Below are 26,012 nucleotides of genomic sequence, written 5' to 3' on the forward strand. Positions count from 1 at the left end.
TGCCTTGCATGGTGTGATGCAGTAGGTGAGCTCCCCAGCCGGAGAGCGATGTGTCCGCTGTTATGACTATTTGAGGAACTGGCTCTAGAAATGGTCGACCTTTTCAAAGGTTTTTGGTGTTCCACCATTGCAGAGAATGAGGAGTCCGACTGTCTACCAACACTAGGTCTGCTAATTGACCGTGAGCCTGGTTCCATTGTCGTGCTAAGCACTCTTGAAGTGGACGCATTTGCAGTCTTGCGTGAGGTACTATGAATATGCAACATGCCATCATTCCTATGAGCTGCATGAACACTCTAGCTGGAAGCAAGTGCTGCAGTTTGAATTTTGTTAGGAGAGTTTGTACACTTGTTATCCTGTCCGGAGAGGGATACGCTAGAGTTAATTGGGTGTGTATTGTAGCGCTCAGATATTGTTGTACATGTGACAGTTGCAGATGTGACTTGGTGTGATTTACTGTGAATCCCAAGTCGTGGAGCAGTTAAATTGGGGCGTGAGTGTGTTGTACACACTGGCTGTATGAGCTGGCTTTTATGAGCCAGTCGTCTAGATATGGGAAGACGTGGATATGCTGTCTTCTTAAGTGTGCTGCAACTACTGCTAGGCATTTGGTAAACACCCTTGGTGGTGTTGTGACTCCGAATAGGAGTACTTTGAATTGGTAGTGCTGACCGTCTAGTACAAATCTGAGATATTTTCTGTGCGCTGTGTGGTAGGAATGTGGAAGTAGGCGTCCTTGAGATCCAGAGTGTAACCACTCCTTTGGTAGCCCCTACTGTAGGTGGATTGTTTAGAGGCTTTATAGGAGGTAGAGGGTGTGTCTGAAGAGCATCCCCTGGTGGCGCCTCTGTAAGATGAGCGGCGAAATGACAGTTTGGGAGCCTGTGACTGTAAGGCTCCCATAGATTTGGCTGTATCTGTATCCTTTTTCATATTTTCAAGGAATACATCTACATTAGGTCCGAATAAGTGTTGCTCATCAAAGGGCTGGTTATGTATAGCACTTAGGACTTCAGGTTTGAATCCTGAAATGCGTAGCCATGCGTGTCCACGCAACAAAACACTGGGATTAACTGCTCTGGAGGCAGTGTCTGCTGCATCTAGTGCACAAGGAATAGAGGTGTTTGTAATATTTTTCCCTTCTTGGATAAGCTCATTTGCTCTGTCTTCAGATCTATCAGGGAGGTGTTGCATTAATGATTCTAATTCATAGTAATGTGCCCTGTCATATCTTGCCAATAATGCTTGAGTATTGGCAATACGACACATGTTTGCTGCTTGAGACGCAGTTCTTTTCCCTGATGCGTCAAGGAGCTTAGACTCTTTATCTGGTGGGGGAGCTTCACCTGATGTTTGTGACTTTGCTCTTTTGGGTGCATTGGAAACCACAAGCGAGTCTAGTGGCACTGGGCCTTTAATATATGCTGGGTCTGAAGGGGCAGCTTTATGTTTCTTCTCTATTCGTGGGTTAATGACCAGAGTTCTAACTGGGTCTTTGAAGGCTTCAGGAGCATGCTTAATCACGCCTTTAAGCATAGGTAAAATGTATGAGTACCTTTGTGCATTATCAAAGGGATCCATTAGGAAGTCTTCATCTACAGGGTCTGTATGCAGGTCTACCCCATGATACTGCGCATCAACTGATTGAAACCCATAGTGTCTTCTGGTGGGGAAGGACTAGAGGGGTATATGTCGTTCTGAGGGACATTTGGGACGTCTGGGGTGTTATAATCATCCCACGGGTCAGGTGAGCCTGGAGGAATAGATGGATCATTTAGATTACCCCCTATATCATCAGAGCTATCATCCCTGTGTCATCATCTGGTATGATAGAGGATGTAGGGGAATGTGTTGGTAGGGGAACGGGTGGTGATGGCATAGGTGGAGGAGAAGGGGAAGGAACTCTTAGAGGAGAGGTAGCCATGTTCTTCTTTTTTGGATGATGAGCCGCTGCCAGTGTATCCAGTGGTCGTTTTTTTGAGGCTAAAGTTAGTTGACCAGTGATTGGATCTTTAACCAGAGTCTTTTGTGCAGGGTCTGGGTGAAATAAGTCCTATGCAGGAGGCCGATCTTTTGGTGCGGAGGGAGGTTTCGGCACCAAAGTGGCTTCTTTTGGTTTTTTTGCAATTTCTTCAACAGGAGAAGCAGGAGTCTTTTTTGGCTCCGATAGTTTTTTAGGCTCCGATGATTTTCTCGGTTCCGGTGCATTTTTCGGATCCGATGTTTTTTTCGATTCCGGTGGTCTTTTTGAATCCGAAGCATGTTTGCTTGGTTCCGACCTGGGTTTCGGTGCCGAGGGACTAGCGGTATGCTTCGGCGCCAATGGTGTGAATGTTGGTGTTGTCTTTTTCGGTGCCGGTAGGTGTGTGCCGGCACCGTGGGGAGGCCGACTCGAAGCAGAGTCGCTGGAAGGCTTAGCTAGCTTCTTAGCCGGGCCCGAAGGTGGGGCAGTAGAAGCAGTGTGTCGGTGTGCACCCGAGGGCGAGGGTGTGACCGGAGCCTTCTTTGGATGTGTCCAGGAAGGGTCGGGGTGGACGGTCTTACTTACGACCCGCTGTGCTGGAGTGATGTCCTCGACTTCGGAATCTTCTGCCTCGGAGTTGATGTCGACGCCATGTTGTTCTGGGACGTCGACGCCCTCTTCGAAGATGTCGTCTGGAATCAGAGCTCAAGATCGAGCCATCGTTCTCCTAGCTCGTCGGTCCCGGATTGTCTTCTTGTAGCGGAAAGGAGGCACAAGCGGAACAGTCTCTGGCCTCGTGCTCCGGGGAGAGGCAAAGGTTACACACTTCATGAAGGTCGGTGTGGGGAAACTTCGACCCACATTGAGGACACATTTTAAATGGCGTCCTTTCCATGAGCTGGAGTCGAGGCCTAGTTAGGCCCGAAGGCCGTCGTCGACAACCGGAATCGAAATGTTCGATGTTGAAGAGTAGCGTCGACTGAAAAAGCGTTCGAAACTAATTTCTGGAATCTGGTGAGGATTGCGTGCCGAAGGAAATCAGTTCCAACACAGAGCGCTGGAAACACATCCGAGCCTGGTGGCGGAAAAAAACAATCTGGGGATGGAGCAGATTCCCATGCGCCGTATGATCCAAAGGAGGAGTCACCTATCCTGTGACTTCCAAAGACTTTTCTATAACAAAAACAAATTGCAAACATCCGGGCCCAACACTAGGTGGCTATCTATGCACAGTGTGTAATCTGCAGCTCATACCCTCCGACATAATTTTAGCTATGCGTCAAATCCCAACAATTGCTCTTCTTACCGCTGTTTCCACATACTTGCTAGAGGTAACAAGCATCTCCATATTCTTATCTCACCCAACTGGAACTTTGTTTGAGAAATATCTAGACGGGTTATTAGGGGGATCACCCATTGAATCTGTTTAGTTCATCCACATTTATAAAAATTACCAAGCTAGTGCAGCAGTGCTGCCTGAGAAAAAGGTAAAGTTCCCACCTCAAAAACAAGCCCATAAACCATTTAGGAAAGGAATTTTTCACCTGTGGAGGACGACTGGCTTCTCCATGGGGTGCCCAAGAAGGTCCTGAATACTGTCCCACTATTGTCACAAACAGGGATAAAAGACAAAACATAATTAGCAAATACATAGTGGTTGAATTTTTTTTAGAAAGTATATTCATTTTCTTAATTAGCAAATACATAGTGGTTGAATTTTTTTTAGAAAGTATATTCATTTTCTTTTGGAGGGAGGGAAACAAGGAGTTTATGGTTGGGTGCTGGGAAACGTTTGTCTTTTGGTTTTATGCTGTGCTGAGTACTTAAAGCTCACAGCCGCCATATGCAATGATCAGAAGATCACAATTTTTGAATCACAGTGAAGCAGAATTTATCCCACTCTTCAAAAGTGGGTAAATGAAGTATCATAAATTGGGAAGAGGAACATCGGTTATTTACTGTGCTTACAAATGGAAGAAGAGAGCTACAAGTTGTGCACAGTGCTATATAAATATTTTATTATGGTATGAGCCCCCAACAGGCATAAAAGTACTATGTTGGGAAAAGGATAAAAAAAATTGACCACTTTTCCCAATTTGTAAACTGAGGCTATGGAAAAACGAGGGGACATTCAAAGGATTCAGAACCTCAAACTTGAGATTCTCATCACAATCCATATCCAAGGGTCAATGGCAAGTGTGAAAGATGTACACGGTGTCAGACGAGCCAGGTGAAATGTTCCACTTGGCTCACCAGGACGACATTTGAACCTTCACAATGAAAACCACAACTTGCCCTCAAATGCGCTGCTCATGACCTTACACATGATACAACAGATTACATCAGAGACAATACTGATAACATCATTGGTGCCATTACGTACTATTTTACTACTGATATTAAGAATTACATTGCTATGGAAACGATATAACTTTGTCTGGATATATGTTATTTAATGATGTTGAAGTGTTAATTCATGTTATTTACTGATATTCACTTTGTGAGGTCATGATCACACCATTTAAGGGGAAGGTATATGGTTTTCATAATGTGGTTGCAGTTCTGGTTTGTTTCATCGCACCATAGCTGGATTTCAGGTGTTTTTCTGTAGTTTTTTTTTGTAACTATAACTTCAGTTTAACTGTTCAAGGAGAATATATATTTATATTTTTAATCTCTGACCCTCCTAGGTGTAAGCTCAGGCTGTATTTCCCATCTCAAACCATGGTAGTGATAGCTGGAGACCACACATATAAAACATAAGGCTAGAGCATTGCAATGAAGTGTAGATCAGTGTGTGGTTGGGAAACTATGAACTTCCTCCATTTTAAAGGCCTGAATTAGATCTTGGAGGACCGGGTCCTGCTGTCGCTTTTTAGGGGTCTTGCCGCCCGCCAACTTGGCAGCCCGCCCACCATATTTAGAAGTTTTCGATCCATATACGAAAGACCGCCATGGTCCCGCCAACTCCGCTAGAAAATCCGAACCGCATCGATGGCAGGATAGGCAGTATCGGCTGTCGGCGGGCTCCAGACCAAATTCCCGCCGAGGTAATTACGATGTGCCTTTCCGCTGTGGCGGGAATCTTTCGTACTTCAAGTTGGGGAAATCGAGGGAAATGGGGTAAAAACCTACCTTTTTTTCTGTCTTCCCGCTTCAGTTTCCATCTTTAACTCCATCGTCCAGATTGCTCCTTGCTTCACCATGAGGCCGAAGCACTCAGCTGTCGCTGAGATCCACTATAAGCTGCTTTAAAAAAAATCTACGCATCGTGTATTGACAATAGCAGTAGCCTGTCTGCACTGCTCTTGCATGCAATATTTTCCTTAGGCATAATGGAGTTGTGTTCATTTTCCTAATAATCAATGTAAGATGAACACACCTGTAGTGACACTTGAAGAAAATATTTGTTGTTGTGGTGCTTGGGGGTGTTGTGCTAGTGGTGCCTGTGGTTGTGCATTCAATAGTGTTTATATGTTGTGTGAGTGGCAGACAATAATTAACACAAAGGGGCAGATCACACGGCCTACATATGGTTTACAAGCAAACGTGACACATGTTTATTAATAGATTAATAAGTAGTACTTACCTGTCTCCACACCACCATGAACCTCACTCAATCAGGACCACACCAGTAGATCGGGAACATCTAAATCGGATCGGCGCAATCCTACCAGCGGCAGAGTACGGCTATAACCACAACATCTAAATACGGCGGGCCGACTGCCGCCAGCTTGACGGAGTACTTGGGATCGCTGCGGCGGGACGGCGGCAGTCCTGCCAAGATCTAAATCAGGCCATTACTCTTCACACTGGTTTTAGAAATGGCATAAGAGATACTTCTCTGTGTTGCTAGGACCCCTTGCCATAAACAGGTAAAAAGTACAGCTTCAACAAATATTACACCTAATTATATAACCTTATTCTTACCTATCACCCACGGCATATTTGATATACTTCTCACCTTACTGTATGTTGTACAAGTTTCCGTCTGCGTATCAACACTTTCTGCAAAGAAATAAAACAGACTGCCAGTTACACTTCTACAGGAATTCAATTTGGACAATGGGTTGTATAAATATACACATGCTTTTATGGGACACTGGACACAGCCCAACCTCTGCTGTTGATGAAACAAAAGTACAAAAAATAATAGTAAGGAAAAATACATGCAAGAACTTTTATGACGAATAGCACACAGGTCAGATGCATATTTCACTTTGTGGAGCCTGAAAATACAGTGTATGAAGCAGATATCCAATAGCGAGATAGCATTGGTTGGAGGATTCCTATTACAGTGGGCTGGGGTACCAAAAATACAGTTGAGGAATTGTGAAGTGGGTCTAAGGGTTTTAAACTGTTTTGGAGCTTAGAACAAGTAGGAAGAGTGACAGCGAGACAAGTAATGAAGAATATATAAAACTAGCTTTGTTTTCAAGGTAAAGTACTGAGCTTGAAACAACTAATAGATATTCTTTAAATATAAATGACAGTATGATTAAAAGAAAGGATTGGAAGCCATGGCATTTTCACATAATTGCTCTTCTTCACATCAAATAAGCATTTAAGAGTTCCTATCTGCGCTTTATTGTACCACACCCACTATAGTATGTTAATTCAGTATTGCAGAGACTCCCAAAAGGCTCTCTCCACTTCTACTCTTGCCATTCCCAGCTTATCTCGGATATCACAAGCACAAAGATACTAATCAGAAGACGATAGACCCTATGGTCTAAACGCACAAGTTACTACTTGTGTAACGATATATCTGTAAGAGACATTAGTTAGTGATAGATTCCTTACCTTAGAATATCCCCAGGCGTCAGACTGGATCCGGAAAGTTTTGCGTAGCAGTACCCTTGCGCGTCGGGAGGCGTCGTCTGCGGCTCCGTGTCCGTCGTAGGCGCCGTGATGACGTCGTCGGAGTACTTAGACGCCACCTCCGCGTGCTGACGTCAGTTCTTAGCCACAGCTTTTCCGCGCCAGAAGCGCAGAGCCATGACAAAAACCGACACTGGTGCCAAGAAACTAGGGCCCTGAAAGGGGATGACCTTAACCCTAGATATCGGTTCGCAGAACGGGGAGGATGGGTGGGTCGGTAAGGAATCTATCACTAACTAATGTCTCTTACAGATATATTGTTACACAAGTAGTAACTTGTGCATTTGAAAGAGACACGTTAGTGATAGATTCCTTACCTTAGAATAGATACCCCAGCAATACCATCCCCGTGGTGGTGGGTCTGCGAACCAATATTCACACCAGAAAGTCCTGGAGAACGGAACGGCCGAAGTAGCCATCCCTCCGGACTTGACTGTCCAGGCAGTAGTGCCTCGCAAACGTGTGCAACGAAGCCCACGTAGCAGCCTAGCAAATGTCTTGCAAGGGCACACCTCGGCCCAAGGCAGTTGTAGTGGCCGTGGCCCAGCAGGTGGTTCCTTCTTAGCCAAGGAGTAACACGCCTGGATGCACATGATAATCCATCGAGAAATGGTCCTCTTGTGCACCGCTTTCCCTTTCTTAGCGCCCGCATACCCAACAAAGAGTTGATCATCCACCCGGAACTGGCGTGTGCGATCCAGATAGAACGAGAGCGCACGTTTTGGGTCCAGACGGTGGAGCCTCTCCTCCTCTCTCTCGAGGGGTGCGGAGGCGGAAAGAAGGTGGGCAAAGTGATGGACTGCCCCATGTGGAAGGCCGTGACCACCTTAGGCAAGAAGGAGGGCCTAGTCCTCAAAACAACCTTGTCCGGATGGACTGAAAGGAAAGGAGGTTTACAAGAGAGGGCCTGGAGCTCACTCACTCTCCTGGCAGAGGTGATGGCTACCAGGAAGGCAGTCTTCAAAGAAAGAAGGCGAAGTGGACAGTTATGAAGTGGCTCAAAGGGAGCGCACATCAGAAATGTTAGAACCAGGTTCAAGTCCCACTGAGGCATCACGAAAGGAACAGGAGGAAAGGTATGAGTGATGCCTTTCAGAAATCTGTTTACTATAGGGGACTTGAACAAAGACGGTTGGTCAGGCAGCCTCAGAAAGGCTGAAAGAGCCGAAAGATAGCCCTTGATAGTGCCCAGAGCAGAGCCCTGCTGGGCAAGAGAAAGAAGGAAGAGAAGAATCTCAGAGAGAGGGGCATTGAGAGGATCCACAGCCTTTGCTGTGCACCATGCCACAAATCTGTTCCACCTGCAGGCGTATACCGTTTTTGTAGAGGGACGCCTGGCTGCCAGAATGATGTTGCAAACTTCAGGAGGCAAGTCAAATGGCCTCAACTGTCGCCGCTCAATCTCCATGCATGGAGGTGGAGACTGGACAGGTTCGGGTGGAGGACCGTCCCCTGCTGCTGCGACAGAAGGTCCTCCTGAAGAGGCAGACGAACCGGGGGATCGACTGACATACTGAGTAGCTCGGGATACCAGTACCTTCGTGCCCAGTCCGGAGCCACAAGGATGACTTGTGCCCGGTCACGCTTGATCTTCTTCAGCACTCTGGGCAGAAGAGGTATAGGCGGAAAGGGGTACAACAGACCGCAGCTCCACTCGCGACGAAAAGCGTCTCCGAGCGAGTGCCGCCTTGGAAATTCCAACGCGCAGAACTGATGACATTGCGCGTTCTCTTCGGTGGCGAATAGATCTAACCAAGGCTCTCCCCAACGCAGAAAGAGGCCTTGCGCCACGTCCGAGTTCAGACGCCATTCGTGATCCATGGAGCACCGACGGCTGAGTTCGTCCGCCCTGGCGTTCAGAGAACCTGCCAGGTGTTGAACCACCAGAGTCACGCCCTGATGTTCCAGCCATTGCCAGAGGCGCAGAGCCTCCTGGCATAGGGTCCACGACCCCACACCGCCCTGTTTGTTGCAGTACCACATGGCGGTGGTGTGTCCGTGAACACCTGCACTGCACTCCCTCGGACAGACGGGAGGAATGCTTTCAGTGCCAGACGAATCGCCCGCAGCTTCAACAGATTGATATGGAGCCGGGACTCCGCCGGAGACCAGAGTCCTCTGATCTCCGCCTCTCCCAAGTGGCCACCCCAGCCCTGGAAGGACGCGTCCGTCACAACTACGTGCTCCGGTTGGGGAAGGGAGAGGGATCTGCCGTTGACCCAATCGCGGTCCGTTAGCCACCACTGCAGCTGTCTCGCAGTGCCCTCCGAGATCAGGACATGGTCGGAAAGGTTGCCCCGGTGCTGGGCCCACTGAAACTTCAGGTCCCACTGCAGAGCCCGCATCCGCCACCGTGCGTGATGCACCAGAAGGATGCACCATCAGCCCCAGAAGCCGCAGCGTCAGCCTGACCGAAACCCGGGATAACGGCCTGAAGATCGGAATCAGGGCCTGAATATCCCGGACTCGCTGTTCGGGCGGGTAAACCCGAAACTGCGCCGAGTCGAGAACCGCTCCGATGAAAAGGAGCTTCTGAGAGGGGCACAGGTGTGACTTCGGCACATTGATGGAAAATCCCAGCCTGTGCAGGAGATCCGCCGTAGTCTGGAGGTGGTTGACGACTGCCTGGGGCGAGCCCGCCTTCAACAACCAGTCGTCTAGGTAGGGGAAGACTGAACCCCTAACCTGCGCAGGTGAGCTGCGACCACCGCCATCACCTTCGTGAACACCCGTGGGGCGCTGGTAAGGCCGAAAGGGAGCACGGTAAACTGAAAGTGCTCGAGGCCTACCGTGAACCGCAGGTAACGCCGGTGGGCCGGCAGGACGGGGATGTGGAAATACGCATCCTGCAAGTCCAACGCTACCATCCAGTCTCCTGGGTCTAGGGCAGCCAAGACCTGAGCCAGTGTCAGCATTTTGAACTTCTCCTTCCAGAGGAAGCTGTTGACGTTCCTCAGATCCAAGATAGGGCGTAGGCCCCCTTTGCCCTTCTTGGGTACCAGGAAGTAGTGGGAGTAGCAACCACGACCTACTTCTGGCCCAGGAACGCGCTCGATGACCCCCTTGGCCAAGAGGGCCGAAACTTTCTCCTGCAGGAGCCGCAAATGATCCCCCGATACGCGGTGGTGTTGCGGTGGCATGGCTTGAGGGGTCGTCTCGAAGGGGAGGGAGTAGCCCCTTCGGACGATCTGCAGCACCCACCTGTCCGAAGTGACTGTGCGCCAGTGAGAGTGGAGATGGCGAACCCTGCCCCCCACTGGCGTCACATGGGCCGAAAAGCACGGACTAGGAGGGTTTAGAGGCGGATGCTGCGGGGGCAGGTGTGGACTGGCTCCGCTTGCCTCCCCGACCGCCTCCACGGCGGTTTCCACGGCTGCCGCCGCGCTGGACGACAGTTTGCGGCGAGTGGCTGGCGGCACGCGTGGGGACGCCCCTTCCTTGGCCACGAAAGAAGCGAAAGGCACCCACTTGCTGGCGCGGGGCCGAGAGGCCAAAGGACTTGGCCGTAGCCCTGGAGTCCTTAAAGCGCTCAAGCGCGTGGTCTGCCTTGTCGCCAAAGAGGCGACGGCCATCGAACAGCATGTCCATGAGGGTATTCTGGACATCAGCCGAGAAGTTGGCGGATCTGAGCCAGGCGTGGCGTCGAATCGCCACCGTCGTAGCCATCGCTCTGCCCAGCGAGTCAGTTGTATCCAGTCCGCACCTGATCGAATACTTCGCTGCGTCCCGGCCCTCCACTAGGGCTTGGCCGAGTTTGGCCCGTACCTCCAACGGACACTCTGGCAGCAATTCCGCCACCGTTTCCCATATAGAATGGGTGTAACGGCCCAAGAGGCATGCGGTGTTGGAAGACCGCAGTCCTAAGCTAAGGGACGAGAATACCTTTTTGCCAAAGGCCTCGTACCTCTTGGATTCCCGGTCAGGGGGAGCCGACGGGAAGGCGGTCTGGGAGTTAGAGGCCTGGATAACCAGACTCTCGGGGGTGGGGTGGGTGGACAGGTAACATGGGTCGCCCGGAGCCGGGCGGTGGCGTCTGGCCACGTTCCTATCTACAGGCGAACCTGTAGCGGGCCTGGACCAAGTGCCCAAAAGAACGTCCGACAAGGCCTCATTAAACGGCAGCATAGGCTCCATGGAGCATGACTGCGGCTTAAGGACCTCAGTGAGGAGGTTAGTCCTCACTGCCGCGACGGGGAGCTCAAGGCCCAACGCCTTAGCAGCCCTCATCAACACCACACTATATGTCGCGCCCTCCTCCGAAGCCACGGAAGGAGGAGAGACGAATCCAGTGTCTGGAGAGGTGTCCAGGCCACTGGCCTCCCCAAGGTCTCCTGTCAGTCCATGCTAGACTGACATTCCCTTGTCAGAGGGTCCTCAGACCCCTCCCAATCCTCCTCTTCCCCCATCTCCTGAGACTCAGGGTCGTAAGTGAATGAGGATGGGTCATAGGGAAGGAAATCCCCGACCGGCGTCGAGATCGGCGCCGACAGGGTCCGTCCCGACGCCGGAACCCATAGAGAGGAGGCATTGGGGACGGCGTCGGCCGGGGCCGACGCCAGAGGGGACACCACACGGACCGACCCCGGGGGGGTCGTAAGGTCCACCGGGAAAGTTCCAGCGCCCGACGAGGGCCGAACGGCACCCTGCGGCGTCGGGCCCGAAGGCACCGACGACGCCGGGACCGTTGAACCCTGCGGCGCCGAGCCCGAGGGCAGCGGCGGCGTCGGGATCGTGGGGCCCTGCGGCGCCGGCGCCGAAGACGCCGAGGCCGAAGCACCCGTCGGGGTCGCAGCCCCCGACCCACTACGGACCCCAGACGGGTTCGCTGGGCCCGAAGGCGCCGCGGAACCCGTCGGAGAAGAAAGGGACCTCATGGCCATGAGGAAGCGCTCTATCTCCTCCGGCGTCGCGTTCAGACCAGGGACCGGGGGGTATGGAGCCGAACGCGGCGCCCGCGACTCCCGAGGAGCCGCGTGGGCAGTGTCACCTGAACCCCAGGCCGCATCGCGCGAGCGTCGGGGGGAGTCGGAAGAGCGATGATGTCTCTTCGACTTCTTATGCTTCTTACCTGACGACTTGGACCCGGAGGAGTGGCGCCGACTCCCGGAGCTGTGACGGCTCCGCCCCCGCGACCTGTCCCTCGACCTCCCGTGGGACCGGGACTTCACACGGCGCGGGGCCGACTGGCGGATCTCGAGGCGCCTGCGGGACCGCTCCCGCCTGGCCTTCCTCGAGAGGGCCCGACAGTCGGAGCAGGCCTCGTCGTCATGGTCGACGCCCAAACAAGTCAGGCACAGGCGGTGAGGATCCGTAATCGACATGAGGCGTTCGCACTCGTCGCAGTGCTTGAAGCCGGGCATCCCTAACGGCACCGTCGGAGTCGTGAAGACTTTGAAATAGATCAAAAGATCCAAAAAGTTAGTAAAAAAATGACTAGGGAACTGCTTTTTCCAGATCTGCGCTGGCTGGCGCGGAAAAAAGAAGAACTGACGTCAGCACGCGGAGGCCGCGTCTAAGTACTCCGACGACGTCATCACGGCGCCCACGACGCCTACGACGGACGCAGGGCCGCAGACGACGCCTACCGACGCGCAAGGGTACTGCTACGCAAAACTTTCCGGATCCAGTCTGACGCCTGGGGATATTCTAAGGTAAGGAATCTATCACTAACGTGTCTCTTTCAGATAAATAATTATGTGATAGAACTTTATTTCAAAAGAAATAAAATCAATCTGCAAGTTTAACAATACTGTTCATCCCATCTCTCTTGTATGACTAATTAGGCAGTGTTTTGGATGACACTGTGGTACATGCCTTAAGCTGAAAATTCCGCCGCAAAATCAGCTCCAGCTAAACCAGGACACATGCCTAGAGATATACGTTAGAAGTTCAAAGTCTGGAATCATGGGGTAAAATATATAGTTCTTGGAAAGATGGGCTTTCAACAATACCCTAAATTTAGCAAGTAATGGGTGATTATAGATGGTGCGGATGATCATTCATAGTTTACTACAAAGGGATTGTGAAGCTAAAACCTACAAAACCCATGAGTCTGGATGGAGTTTGATAAGAGGAGCCATTTACTTTGGTCTCCACTGGCAATCTGAACAGATTAGGTAAATTGACTGATATAGGTTATTGCCCAAGCAAGACCAGTAGTGAGAAGACACTAGCATTCTGTTTTTAGTTATTTATGATTAATGTTTTAGCTAAAGAATAGGTTTAAATAAAGAATCCACCACAACGTAACAAGCTTAAGGGGGAAGTATGATTGTCTTTGCGAAGACACACAAGTGAAAATAGAATATTTTGCAACTGTGCTTTCTGGTGATCCACAGAAAGGTTTTTGTCAAGAAACACACCAAGGCTTTTCACCCTGTGTACTAATTTAATTTACTGGTTGCTAATTAGTATGAGAGCTGCTGGAGAGCCTCTTAAGGAGATGAAGGGTGACAAGCACAATGACCTCGGTTTTCACCACATTCAACTAAAGTCAAGCAGTGGGTTGAATAATACATTTCTGCAAGACGGAGTCAGAGATCATCACATTTTATGGGCTTGGGAATATATTAATGATAATTTGTGTGTCACCAGCAATGAATTAAAACCAAGTCTCGTCTCGATATAAATGGTACATACAGAACACAGGGAAGGCACGTGGGATAACAACTGGAAACAGATTAAAATGAACCAAAGGAAGTGAATTAGTTCTCAGACAAGTGGTCCACTGTCTTTTAATATCTTTTTAACCAGTTTCCTGATAAGTAGGCATCAAAAGCCCAGACGATATGTGGATCCTCAAGTTTAATGTTATCTTTCCCAACAGAGAGCGCTAAATGTTCTTTTTATGTATGGAACACCTACTAATGGAAGTAAGTGCTGATTATAAACAAATATGGGGAAATAAGTTGGCAAATCTAGTGAGATTCTACTCCAAAACCTCACCAAGGGGTACTACTGTTAGAAAATTTGCAGTGTTCAGAAACAAGAGCAGCTAAGTGACAGAGTGAATTAAGAATGAATATTTGAAAGGAAGCGACTTGTGGAGCAGTTACATGTGCATCATATAATGAACCGGGATATAGATGCGTTAAAGTATCAGGTTTGAAGTCAGAAGTTTGTTGCTTATTTGGGACACCTCAGAAGTCGCCTAATAAGTGGGAAAGTGTTCTGGGAATCAAGTTTTCCTGTTCAGAGGACAGCAGTTTAGGCCGACCGCATCCTTTGCAGAGGATTTAGGTAGGTTGGGACACAGCGTTGGTGTGGCCTCAAGGCACCTTCTTATTAGACAGCATAAATGGCAATGCCAAACTGTGTTTTTCCTTGAGGATTGTGCAGCAGATGCAATGCAAACAACCAAGCGCTCAAATCATTATTTAGCTCACACAAAGCATTATTTAAACTTATATGGATCAAAGTCTGTGTGACACATTATGACTGCAACAGCCAAAAAACTGAGATTAACCCTTTTTGACTCCACATTTAACACAAACAAAAATCAACTATTAGGTTATTTTCCAGGACATCTTTTAACTATTGTGGATATAGAATTCTGCACCATACAGAACACAGATCCCGTTCTAAAGGAAACTGTAGAATCAGCTCTTCATGGAGATTGGCAGTATTTTTTATATTAAATACAACATTACATATCAAATATTATAGTGCAACTTACTATTTACAAAGGTTTCATAATCATTCAAAAAAAAGCTTGACAGCTCATTGCATAAAAGAAAATCCAAGCATTTCCCTATAATCATTACATCACACGAGGTAAATGCTGCTCACCATGTAAGCATCTGTTTGCAGTGTGAGGTGCTGTAGATTCCAATGCTTCTGCATTCTACTGTTAAGCTTGGACATTTGAAAGTTTTTGTTTTTTTTAAATATGTTTTTCGAGTCACAACCTGGTTAGCACCTCTTTTTACTGTACATTGCACCTGGGCCCCGACTTCATGCTCGATTCTTTTTCGCACATCAGGTGTGAGTATATATGTAGAGTAAATGCAAGTAAGATGCATGAAGCGCATTGTGCAGTAAAAACAAGGAAGTAAAGTATATGAAAAAGGCACAGGCTTCAGGGGAAGAGGGTGGACGCATGTGACTGTATAGCACTGCACCCTATGAAAAGATGCTTACAAGGTAAGGAACATTTTCCAGTTGTTTGCACTATAAGAGGAGTAGTCATTCCACATCTTGTGCCTCAAAATAATTCTTCAAATAAAAACAACTATCAAACATCCAAGCCCAACAGAACATACTAAGCATGTTTAGCTACAGTCACACATGCTAAGAATATATATATTCTTTGTTAACTAACAAAATTAAAAGTAAAAATTATCTTCCAAAAAGTATGGTGTGGTGACTTAACACTTGCAATCTATGAAAATAGAATGGACGTTGTATTCCAAGATGCCGCTTTCAGAATTTCAGAAATAACAGAAATAAATTGGATGCCACAAACTTCATCTTAAAAAAAAGAAATAGGTAGATGCACCTATAGTTTAAACATGTCTGTTCAAAGAGGGAGGCCTCATAAATAGACTTCAATGCAAAATATATGCTTTAGCAATTACAGCTATCTCCTCCATCCCACATATGCTGATCAGTCAACTCTTTGTGTACCCCAAGTTGGGGTAATACATCTGTAAACACAAGGAGATGATGGACGGGACACTCACCCCCAGTCACAGATCTGGATTTAATCCATCATCATTCTTTAGCTCACTTCGCCACCTCAGTTCAGACCCAACTATATGCAAATCAGTCTTGACCCTGTGCCTCATGGGAACAGCCGAGCCGGAACTGCCAAGCCAGGGCTCCCTGAACCGGAAACAAGAATCCTGGGACCGGTTTCTGGGTAAACCCCTTCATCAGCAAAGCTAGCTTGAATCCAGTGGCAAAGTAATCAAGGGACCCACGTCTGGGCACACCATGCCAACTTAGGGCAAACAAAGCAAACACAAGGAGATGTTGGACGGAGCGCTGAAACTTTTCAGACTCTCACCCCATCACAGATCTGGTTTAATCCATCATCATTCTTTAGCTCCCTTCGCCACCTCAGTTCAGACCCAGCTATATGCAAATCAGTCTTGACCCTGTGCCTCATGGGAACAGTCCAACCCGAACTGCCAAGCCAGGGCTTCCCTGAACTGGAAACAAGCATCCTGGGACCGGTTTCTGGGTAACACCCTTCATCAGCCATGCTAGCTTGAATCCAGTGGCAAAGTGCACCTACAAGTATACAACAGTTTTAGGGTCTACTCATTCCCAAGAATTGCTGGAGAGTCCTCACAGGAAGTAGATGCCGTAGCTCTTGGGTCTACACAAGAGAATTCTAGTACTTCCCAGTACTTTAGATTTTTCCAGGACTCTAGATTGGTCATTTCAACCGCACAGGAAGGGAAACAGATCAACCCTCAGCCAAAAGCAGGAGGACAGCTGTAGAAGCCCCAGTACCCCAGTGAGTTCTATCAAAGATTCCCCTCTCCCATTAAAAATGTACTGAAGCACACAACTGGCTACGATTCTGCCCAGTATGAACATGAACAAGTTGACATTGATGGAAAATCTGATCTCCTAAACGGACAACTCAATCATAGCTTGGAAGAGAGTAATCAAACACATCCACTCACCTCGTTTGATAGTGAGCGGAATCTTGAACTCACAACGATGATAACTGAAAAGAAGAAAAATGATTAAGAATACATGGTTAGGTGATCAATGAGTGTAAGTACTGACATCCATAAATCATGCAAAAGAGCATATTCACACCTTAAGAGATAGCCTGAAACACACACATCCCAAACAAATGGCAGCTGCAGAAATTGTGGGAAAATGTCCATTCTTGATCTTTAGCAAAAATACACACAGAGCCCTTGTGCACACTTGCAGCATTCAGATAGCATACCAACCAGCAACCAGGCATATGTTTAATGTCATACTGTCATACAGTGGCTCTACTGTTATTTCAGGGGACGAGGGACCGGAACAGTGATCAGTTTTAAGGTTGTGGTTTCACCTTGTAGGAGACTGCAAATATCTTTCCAAAGTTTCATCTTTGTGCTCTGAACCACTAGGGACATGCTAAAGCCGAAAAATGAAACTACGCCATGGCAGTATGTTTTTTCTTATGGGGAGATTAAGGGCGATAGCAAAACCTGTGGTTTTGAACAACTGACATCAACAGAATACATTCAGATTAGTCCCTTAAGGTGTGACCAGTGAATATCTATTCTTGAAGCAAGAATTTCGTTATATTCGCATAAAACTGAATAGACAACATTGGTGGGTTAACAGTTGATCTTTTCTTAGTTGGGAATTCACTTCAATTTTTTTCTGAGTTGAGTGCAAGTTTGAAAACTTTCGGGCAGGTTTAAAAATTAGGGAAACTGCAAACTGATTGCATTTGATAAAATAAATCTTTCTGCTGATTTATTTATACATACAGAGGACTTGGTAGTTCTTTGAAGGATGAAACTGTAGTAAAAGAAACAAAAAAACACAAAGGGGAGGCGCAGAGGAGAGTAGAGAGGCATGGAGTTGTGTTAAGTGGTGTGGTGTGGAGTGGTATAGAGTTGAGAGGTGAAGACTGGAGTAGTGTAGAGTGGTGTAGAGTAGTACACTTGTGGGTGTAACTTAAACAAGCAACCAAACAAAAAATCAACGCAAGGTATGAGCCGTAAAGGGGATGTATGGCAACAAAAATAGGCCTGTAGTGGCAAGCATCAAGACGGTGTAAATGTGTTGCTAGTGCGGCATTTATACATTAGAATGGCTTAATCCATTCCACGTAAAATTTTAATTTATTTTAGTGGTATGACCAAGACAAAAGATGCAGGCGTAAACAATGTTAAAAAATGTGTTTGAAAACAGAACAAATGAAAAAAGCAGCATCACAACTGGATACAGAGGGAATGTCCTGAAACTCATACCTCAATCACAGCACGATCAGTGGATGTACACTAATTAGGCTGAATCAATCTGTGCTTGGCCCATGCTCCACAGGAAGAAAAGGAAGTGTCGCCCAGCATGCGTTGGATAATTACGAGAAGGCAAAGAAGAGTGACAATGATGCCAATAAATGGTAAGCAGTGGGTGGGCTCCAAGACCATCACTGTAAACAATCCCCCTCACAAGTGAGAGTGCATGCAGCAGATGCGCTGTCGCAGGCGAGACTTAAAAATGTGTCTGGTTCCGGGCAGTTTAGTAAACTATTCCAATTGGAGGCAAACAATTTTTCCAAGCAGATAATAAAATGCTGTAACGGTTTTTGAGATTGAAAAAGGAACCCTTTTCCCAAAGAAAACATGGTCACCAGTGGGCACATATTACAGATAGGGTGCCCTGTCCTTGTTTACCAGGTGCGCCAGACAAAAACAGGAACAGTTCTTCCTATTACAATTAATGTACTGCCCTCAGGGCAACCACAAACCTGCGCATGCCTGGAGGGCAGAGCATGTAGTGAAATATGGAGGAGCTGTTTAACAATGCAGGTGACATTCTGTTTGCATTTAAAAGAGAGAAGAGAGATCCCATAGCAGGCAGGTGCAGTGAGTGACTGCACGTGCGTCTAGGGCAGGGGTCTCCAAACTGGTCCTGGAGGGCCGGATCCATGCCAGATTTTTTGGATATCCCCATTGAGATACATGTAGTAATTTTAAAAATCTGGCATGGATCTGGCCCTCCAGGACCGGTTTGGAGACCCCTGGTCTAGGGGGATGTCTAGTGGGGGCTTGGGACTCCATTTTCCCCATCCAGGTGGCTATCTTTAAAAAGCGCAATGACAGTGTGTCAACTCTTTGGGCGCACAGTCAGTGTGCCTCGTAGAGGCCTGCTTGCCTCTGCGTCTGCATCCATAATATGGTGCTGGCGCAGAGGCAACGTGATTCACTCACTTGCATGCAACATCACCTCACGCAAATAACGAAACCCTCTCTGAAGATAGCGTAGGTGCTACATGTGCGCCAGCGGAATCAGTCTTACAGAAGGGGCTGCACAAGCACCTGCAGCCCCTTCCGCAATACCACAGTGCCCGGGGGAGCAAAATGCGGGCACACAAACTGTAGCGTCCCAGAGCACTTTGTGTCCATGGTGAGATAATGGCCTAAACTTAGTTGTATAAACTCGCTTTACCAAACACCTTCACATCACGTCCCAGCATTAGAAACAGTTTGTCAAAACAATATAGCTGTTCTTCTCTTGCACTGACCTGGGTAAGAAGACGCCTTCCCCGAAGTCCTGCCCCACCATATTTTACCTGATAGACCGTATTACCCATAAGGTGTCAGGAAGTGAATTTTTAATTATTATGTGAATTGGATCCAACTTAGAATACACCCACACATAAAACCGATGACGTAACAGATGACCAAATCAAGTACATGCATGAGCAGTTTTGATGAAAGAAATGAAAAATTGTAATAGCTCTTACAAAATTCTCCCTACGCTTTGCTGTGATGCCATTTACAAAACCTGTTGCATGAGCACGATAACAAAAATAGTCCTGATTGAGAAACATCCCCGAAATCAAAGCAGCATTGCAGTGTTTAGAAGCTAAACTTGCTCTATTGCTTTTACTTACATGTTGAAGTTGTAATGGCCAGGATAATTGGTATGCAAGACAAATTTCTTCACCTTATGTGTATTTGCATCAAAAAGAATATCCTATTCGAGAAAATGATAGAGACTTGAAAAAAAAGAATAACAGAATACAGTTTTACCCTGTTTATAAGGGATTTCGTTTTGCACAGATTTTTACTTGGATTATTGTAATTTCAATTACAAGCATTTTACTTGACTTACATTCCCCAGATGGTCAGACAACAATAAATGACAGAACTACATTGATATAAGCAAACAAGGAAAATATACATATAACGCAGAAAGATGCTTTAAAGCTTCCCATTCACCCATGTGCAAATCGGTACTGCTAAGATTCAGGGATCACCTAGTCCTAAATCTTTCAGGACTTCAAAATTCAACCAAGTAGCAGTTAAATAACAAGCATTTACAATGCAATAGGTCTCGCAATTGCGAGATTTTGAGTTATTGGCATTGTAAATAGCAATGCCTTTTATAATAGGTAAAGGCATTGTCATTTACAATACCATTAGGTTAAACTTTTGCCAAACGAGACCTCTTGTATTGCAGAGCATGGTTTCCGTGAAGGGGACGCAGTGCTCACCAATTAACTAAAAAGAAAAAAGAAACGGAGCGCAGTGTCTCTGAAGCAGGTGCCGCGCTCACTATTAAAGTTTAAAAAAAATGAAACTGAGCTTGTTGTTCCTAAAGATGGCTCAGCGTTCATCTCAAAAGTAATAAAATACAAATAGTGTCGCCATTGTGCAACTTTTATAGTTAGAGCGGCATAGCGCTCGGTGTGAAAAGCGGTCGCCATTGTCCCCATTAGTTAGTTAATAAACAAAATAGTGCTCATCGACTTAAAACGGAGACCGTGTAACAAGTCAAGTAAAAGGGTCAGTCGCCATGGGAGGGTACAAATGAAGACAAGCCAATACTAAGGAGGGACTAACAAGCCTATTTACGAATCAGAAGCCAGCATTTGCGAAGGTCAATGGCAATGACATATCGGTGAAGAATGGGTAGGGCTTCAGGTGCATTTTCTATTACAGGATGCTTCACAGAGCGAGCAGTGTATGTGCGCTGCCACTAGGCTCAACCTAAAAAAAAAAGTAAAAAAAAGTAGAAAATGCAGAAGATCTCCGTCATATTTCAGCCTTGAGAACATCCAGGTATGATAATCACACATACCAAACCCAATAGAGTGGATTCCACTATCCGTACCAGATTAACTGAAACACTTCACTTATTATATACCCCTCTATCATATGCCTTCCTTTAACAAACATGTCAGGATATATACCACACAGATTTTAAAGTAGTGACCAATCAACACACCTAGATACGTTTTCTGTTCAGTGTTCCCTAGGTTTGGACTGTGTAAGATAGTGTTTCATGTGTGTACAGTGACAACGGTCACAACACTACTGCACTCTCTGTTTTGACTAGACCTCAATCTCCGAAACTCAATTTAAGTAGATAAAATGGTCAAATAAAATAGAGGACCTATCTTATGAAAATCACATTGTCATTATTGGCCGTTAGCTAGAGGTCAGAGAACAAAGTTTTTCTACATCTAACATTTGCTGCAGACGAGAAGTGCAACACTCAAAACCCCAGCGTGCATACAATCCAGTCTTCGTTATCTCTACCTTTGAAAGACAATGTCAGCGTAATGTGGTGAGTGAATTAAAACTCTTCCCATAGTCCCTGCAGATATAGTGGTCTCAAGAACTGGAACACACTAAATATCGAACTGACCTGCAACATACACAAACCTAAGGTAAAGTTCCTGAACCCAACAGTAAATAATGAGGACAACACAATAAAGACAGTACTACATAGGAAACAAACAGCAACCAACTCCATAACACAAGCCGGCAGCTATCACCTTACACTCACCAACACAACACATCTAAGGATGATTTGATGCATGAAGATGAAACAGCAGTGATAAATATAAACGAGCACAAAAAGATGATCTGATATAGAGATGGACTACCAGGGGTTATAACAAATATTTTCATTTTATTAAGTATACATTTATTTTTTGCTGAAGTCACAAACCCATTACTTCGAATCACTAAGATGTCACAATAGGTGCATTTAATAATGTTTTAAGTTTACAATGCACTAGGCATCTTGTTTATATTAAGATAAAGATGATATTTCTTATATTTTAAGATCATGTATAGACATTTCTCATCATCTTAGATTATGAATTGATGTATTTTTATTCTGATACAATATATATTTCATCTTTTAAAATGTAAACCATGTATTGATGGGTTTTACTTCTTCTGTGCTTTTATGATTGTTTTATGAAGCAACCGAATAAAGCTTTCTTGACTGGACACTCAGATGTCAAATCTAAAAAAGGATCTAAAAATTATCATTTGCTAGTTTCTACGGACAATAGATCTATGGGTAGCATGTGCATGAAAATAACTCTTGCTAGTAATAACTACCTTCTGATACACTAAAAAAAACACAATTTTAATATATAAAAAATACTGCTTCTTTCAACTAGAATTGCATATAGTGTCTTTCAACTAGCATTGCATACTTAAACCACAATCAATTTATTTAATTTGACTTAATGTTTGACTAAATCATTATTTAACTTTGAGTTACAAGAATCAAGATTTAACATCACAAAAAGATAGTGCCCTATTTGACTGCTATAATCCCATCATGAGGAGTTAAAACCTAACATTCCATAAAAACACTGTCTCTGGCAGGAATGCTATGATACTTGCAACACTTTCATAAAGGCAGAAGTAAGATATCTATCATCAGAAAATATAGAGAAAAGAGTGTACAAGGAAAAACCAACAGGATACTGGTTATTCCTCATATTTTGGTTGAATCAAATATGGTGAATGGAATAGACATGGAAAAATGGAACTTCTCTGAGGAACGACTAATACTTTCCAGTCCAGTCACAAATGGAGGCAGAAGACACTGAAAGAATTTAAGGCCTATTACACAATGAACCTTAAGGCAACATAACTCGTAGAAATAAATACCCAACCTTACTGGGTGTCTGAGACAGATGAAAAACTGCAAGTTCCACATCAGAAAGGGGGAAGATATAAGATATGAGCATAGGCTCTTCCTATGATCCCACAACCAGCACCCTGTGATTTATTGTGTCAAAACACCTTAGAGACTTCAAGCAGAACCAACAGAAATTGGCTCATATCCATAAATCTCATGAGACAAAATATAAAACAAATACCTCCCATCAGTAACAGCTCAAAAGACTGACTGTGGTATCAATGAAGCCAATGATTTTGAGAAGGACCTCCGACTGGGTTGTAATCACAATATACATATTGAATTTGTATTTGAAAGATTTCCGCAAGGACAATATTCTACCTTCAGGGCATCATATTCCCACTTTTTTCAAAGATGTCAGAACCTTTCTCAGTGAAACTGTACTCAGTCCACCCTACAAGGACATTTTGGGAATCTAACAGTCATTAGAACTAATATTGCAAATGCCTAATTCTTGGTCCAAGGCAGGTAAGATGGAGCCAGAGCTGGTCCACTTCATTCCCCTGGTAAGATCCTCAAACGAGGAATCTGGCAAGAGACATTCACAACAGAGCAGAAATAATCAAAAGAACAATTTCAGCTCGCTAAATAGAAGCCTTGTGGGTGCACAGGACAGTACTGGCAGTAATAACAACTCTACATACCTGCTATCAAAACATGAAAATAGTTTCTCACTAGTAGCATATCATCATACAAAGCTTACATAGCATGTTATTCATGTAAATACAGCGAAACAAGAGTAGGGGACCTGCAAAGACTCTTGTTAAAGACCAAATGTACATTAACCATTCAAAATGAACCAAACCTTGGTCCAATGTAGGTAGCAGCAAGGTCAGCATGCAACATTGCAGATTCTCCTCTTCCTTCTATTACCTTGTTTTGGTGTACCCATAGTCTGTACTAGCTCAGCCAAATGTAACCCTATCCATCTCTAATCATTCATTTTGTGAACATTGTATTTAATCCTATTCAATGTGCTTGATGGGAGCATCAAACCATGTTGGGAGTAGTGCACACAAAATTCAGGCTGCAATACTGTAAACACAGGCAAAACTCACAGAAAATATAGATCATTAATTCCAATAAAAAAATTTGTTATAGCCTAAGTCAGGTAGCACTTTAAAAAAAGGTTATTTACCTGTACCTGTACCTCTGTGGAGTTTGCAGCCTTCAAATACTTAAACAAAGGGGACCACAGTGGCAGCAGACCAGAACACAATCTTCCAAGACTAGATGTTTTGCAATCACTCAGAAGAAACCAGTTACTTTCCTGTAATTATAGTTTTAAGTTTGAAACTCTTTTAGATTCACATGCTCTGCGCAGTTTCAGATTCTAGTGGTTGGGCCTGCAGGTTTCTTGTCTAATACACATTTAATTAGTTAGTGGCTGTTGACAAAGCTCTTGCATGAGGGCTGTAATCCCACTTGCACTCGTGTGTGTCCTCCATCTTTGAATTTTTTTCCTCTCACTTTCCACAAACCTCTTTGAGCAGGAAGGCAGAAGGGATGCATGTGAAGTTAAAGGAGAGTCAAGTTGCAAAACCAGTTAAGTAACCGGTTTCTTTTGCACCATGAAAGGTCTTCTAGGTTCACAAGCTTTGAACAAATTATGTAGCAGTACTACCACCCATGACAAGGTGGGTTAGAAGAGGGATTGGAAACCAAAATACTTTTTTGTATTGTTTAAACCGCTGGACACTTTCATGACTAAGTCTATACATAGCGTCTTCTGAAGACCATGTGGCTGCTCTGAATGTATTCTGGATGGAAACGTTGGCCATAAAGGCCTTCGTAGCCTTGAAGGCTCCTTTGGTTTGGTGAAAAAAGACTTATGTGCTTATTTGGAAGTGAATAACAACTCAATAGTTTGAACAATCCACAATATTTTTCGTTAGCTGTTCTCCTAAGCCCTTCACTAAATGTCCTACAAAAAGTTGATTGTTTTTCCTGATGTGTTTGGTAAGTTGTATGTAGTTCATAATGCTCTCCTGACATCAAGTGTGTGCCACGCTCCCTCGGCAGCATCGGACGGCCTTTTGAAAAAGGTAAGATGATAATTTGATTCATATGAAAAAGTGCCCTGACCTTTGGTAAGAATTTGGGTGAGTCTTCATCACCACTTTGTCCTTCTCTATGGATATGAATAGCTCTTGTATCTCACTTACCTTTCTTAATAATGCAAGGGCTACTAAGATGGCTGTTTTTAAAGTAAAGTGTTTAATTGTGGCCTTATGTATTGGTTCAAACAGTACTTTATCAACCCAGCTAGTAACAAATTAAGATTCCACTGTGCGGTAACTGTCGTAACAAGAAAGTCTTTTTGTCCATCCATGAAACTTTTGATTAATGGAACTGTGAAAATCTGTTTAGCCTGCAGCTCTCTCAAATAAGCTGCAATAGCTGGCAAATGTACGCTTATTGAAGTGTACGACAGCTTACACGTGGTCAGATTTGTGAGGTACCAGACTATGACTGTATCAAGATGTAAACCGTTTTGAATGTGATAGTTTGGCACCATGTCAGATATCTCTTTCACTCGAACACATAACATCTTCTGGTGGTTGGTCTTCATGCCTCTTGAATTATGCCTAATGTTGCTTTTGGTAAGTGCAAATACTGGAACTCTGCTACCTCGGGAAGTACACCCTCAACTAGAGCTTCCCTGGGTTTGGGCAAACACCCCTCAAATGTCGCATGGTTAGAGTGTCTTTCTGTGGAGGAATGTGGACATGTTGCCTTCCTGACAGTTGTAGTAGGTGTGAGAACCATGGATGCCAAGGCCACTTGGGGACGATCAGAATCATAATCATGCTGGACACTCTGACCTTCACTAGAATTGTTGGGCCCAATAGTATTGGGGGGGAAAGTGTACAGAAATATCCTGTACCATTCTCCAGAGACTGTGGGTGGTAATGCATGGATGAGAAGGACTGTCATTTTGTGTTTTTCTGTGGCTGCAAACAGGTCTACTTGAGGAATTCCCCAGTGCAGGAAGAATGTGCCTGCTACAGATTGCTTTAACTCCCATCATGACAGCAGCTTATATTTCTGCTTACTTTATCAATGTTTTTGTTTTCTACACCTAGGAAATCATTTGCTACTAGTGAACGATTTCTTGTGATGTCCCACCTCTAGATAGTTGGTACCGGTTGTGATTTTGGGTATGTTACCATGACCTCCTGTTTGTGGAGACAACATATTGCTTTTGAGTTGCCTCTTAGTATCTGGAAAATCTTTTTTTACTGTACTTGACTTTTAAAAGATTTTAGGGCTTGGAAGATGGTTTTCAATTCCCAGATGGTTGATGTGTTTGACACTTCCTGTGTTGCAGACAACTCTCTTATTCTGAGAGGACCCATGTGTGCTCCTTGGCCCATGTGTGAGGTGTCTTGAGGAAGAGATGCTGTGAATGTTTTCCACTTCATTATGTTGGCCACATTCAATCACCTAATTTCCTTGCAAACTTTGGTCATTACAAATGATAATTCTGCCCAAATTCCTGCTCTTTGTCACCTTTGCTTGTTTG

General features: G+C 45.3%; 1 protein-coding gene across 2 annotated transcripts in view; it reads right to left on the reverse strand.

The window, feature by feature from the left end:
* The window catches only part of PHAF1 (phagophore assembly factor 1), a 271,043-nt gene that overhangs the window by 18,107 nt on the left and 226,924 nt on the right, over positions 1-26,012 (reverse strand). For both annotated transcript variants that reach the window (XM_086947677.1, XM_086947678.1), the window contains 4 exons: positions 19,428-19,510; positions 16,480-16,523; positions 5,928-5,971; positions 3,508-3,566 (listed from right to left, as the gene is read on the reverse strand). In XM_086947677.1, coding sequence (XP_086803803.1) covers positions 3,508-3,566; positions 5,928-5,971; positions 16,480-16,523; positions 19,428-19,510 — 230 coding nt within the window. The remainder of the gene's footprint in view (positions 1-3,507; positions 3,567-5,927; positions 5,972-16,479; positions 16,524-19,427; positions 19,511-26,012) is intronic.

This window comes from Lissotriton vulgaris, chromosome 12 (genome assembly GCF_964263255.1).
Source record: "Lissotriton vulgaris chromosome 12, aLisVul1.2, whole genome shotgun sequence".
Classification (NCBI taxonomy): Eukaryota; Metazoa; Chordata; class Amphibia; order Caudata; family Salamandridae; genus Lissotriton; species Lissotriton vulgaris.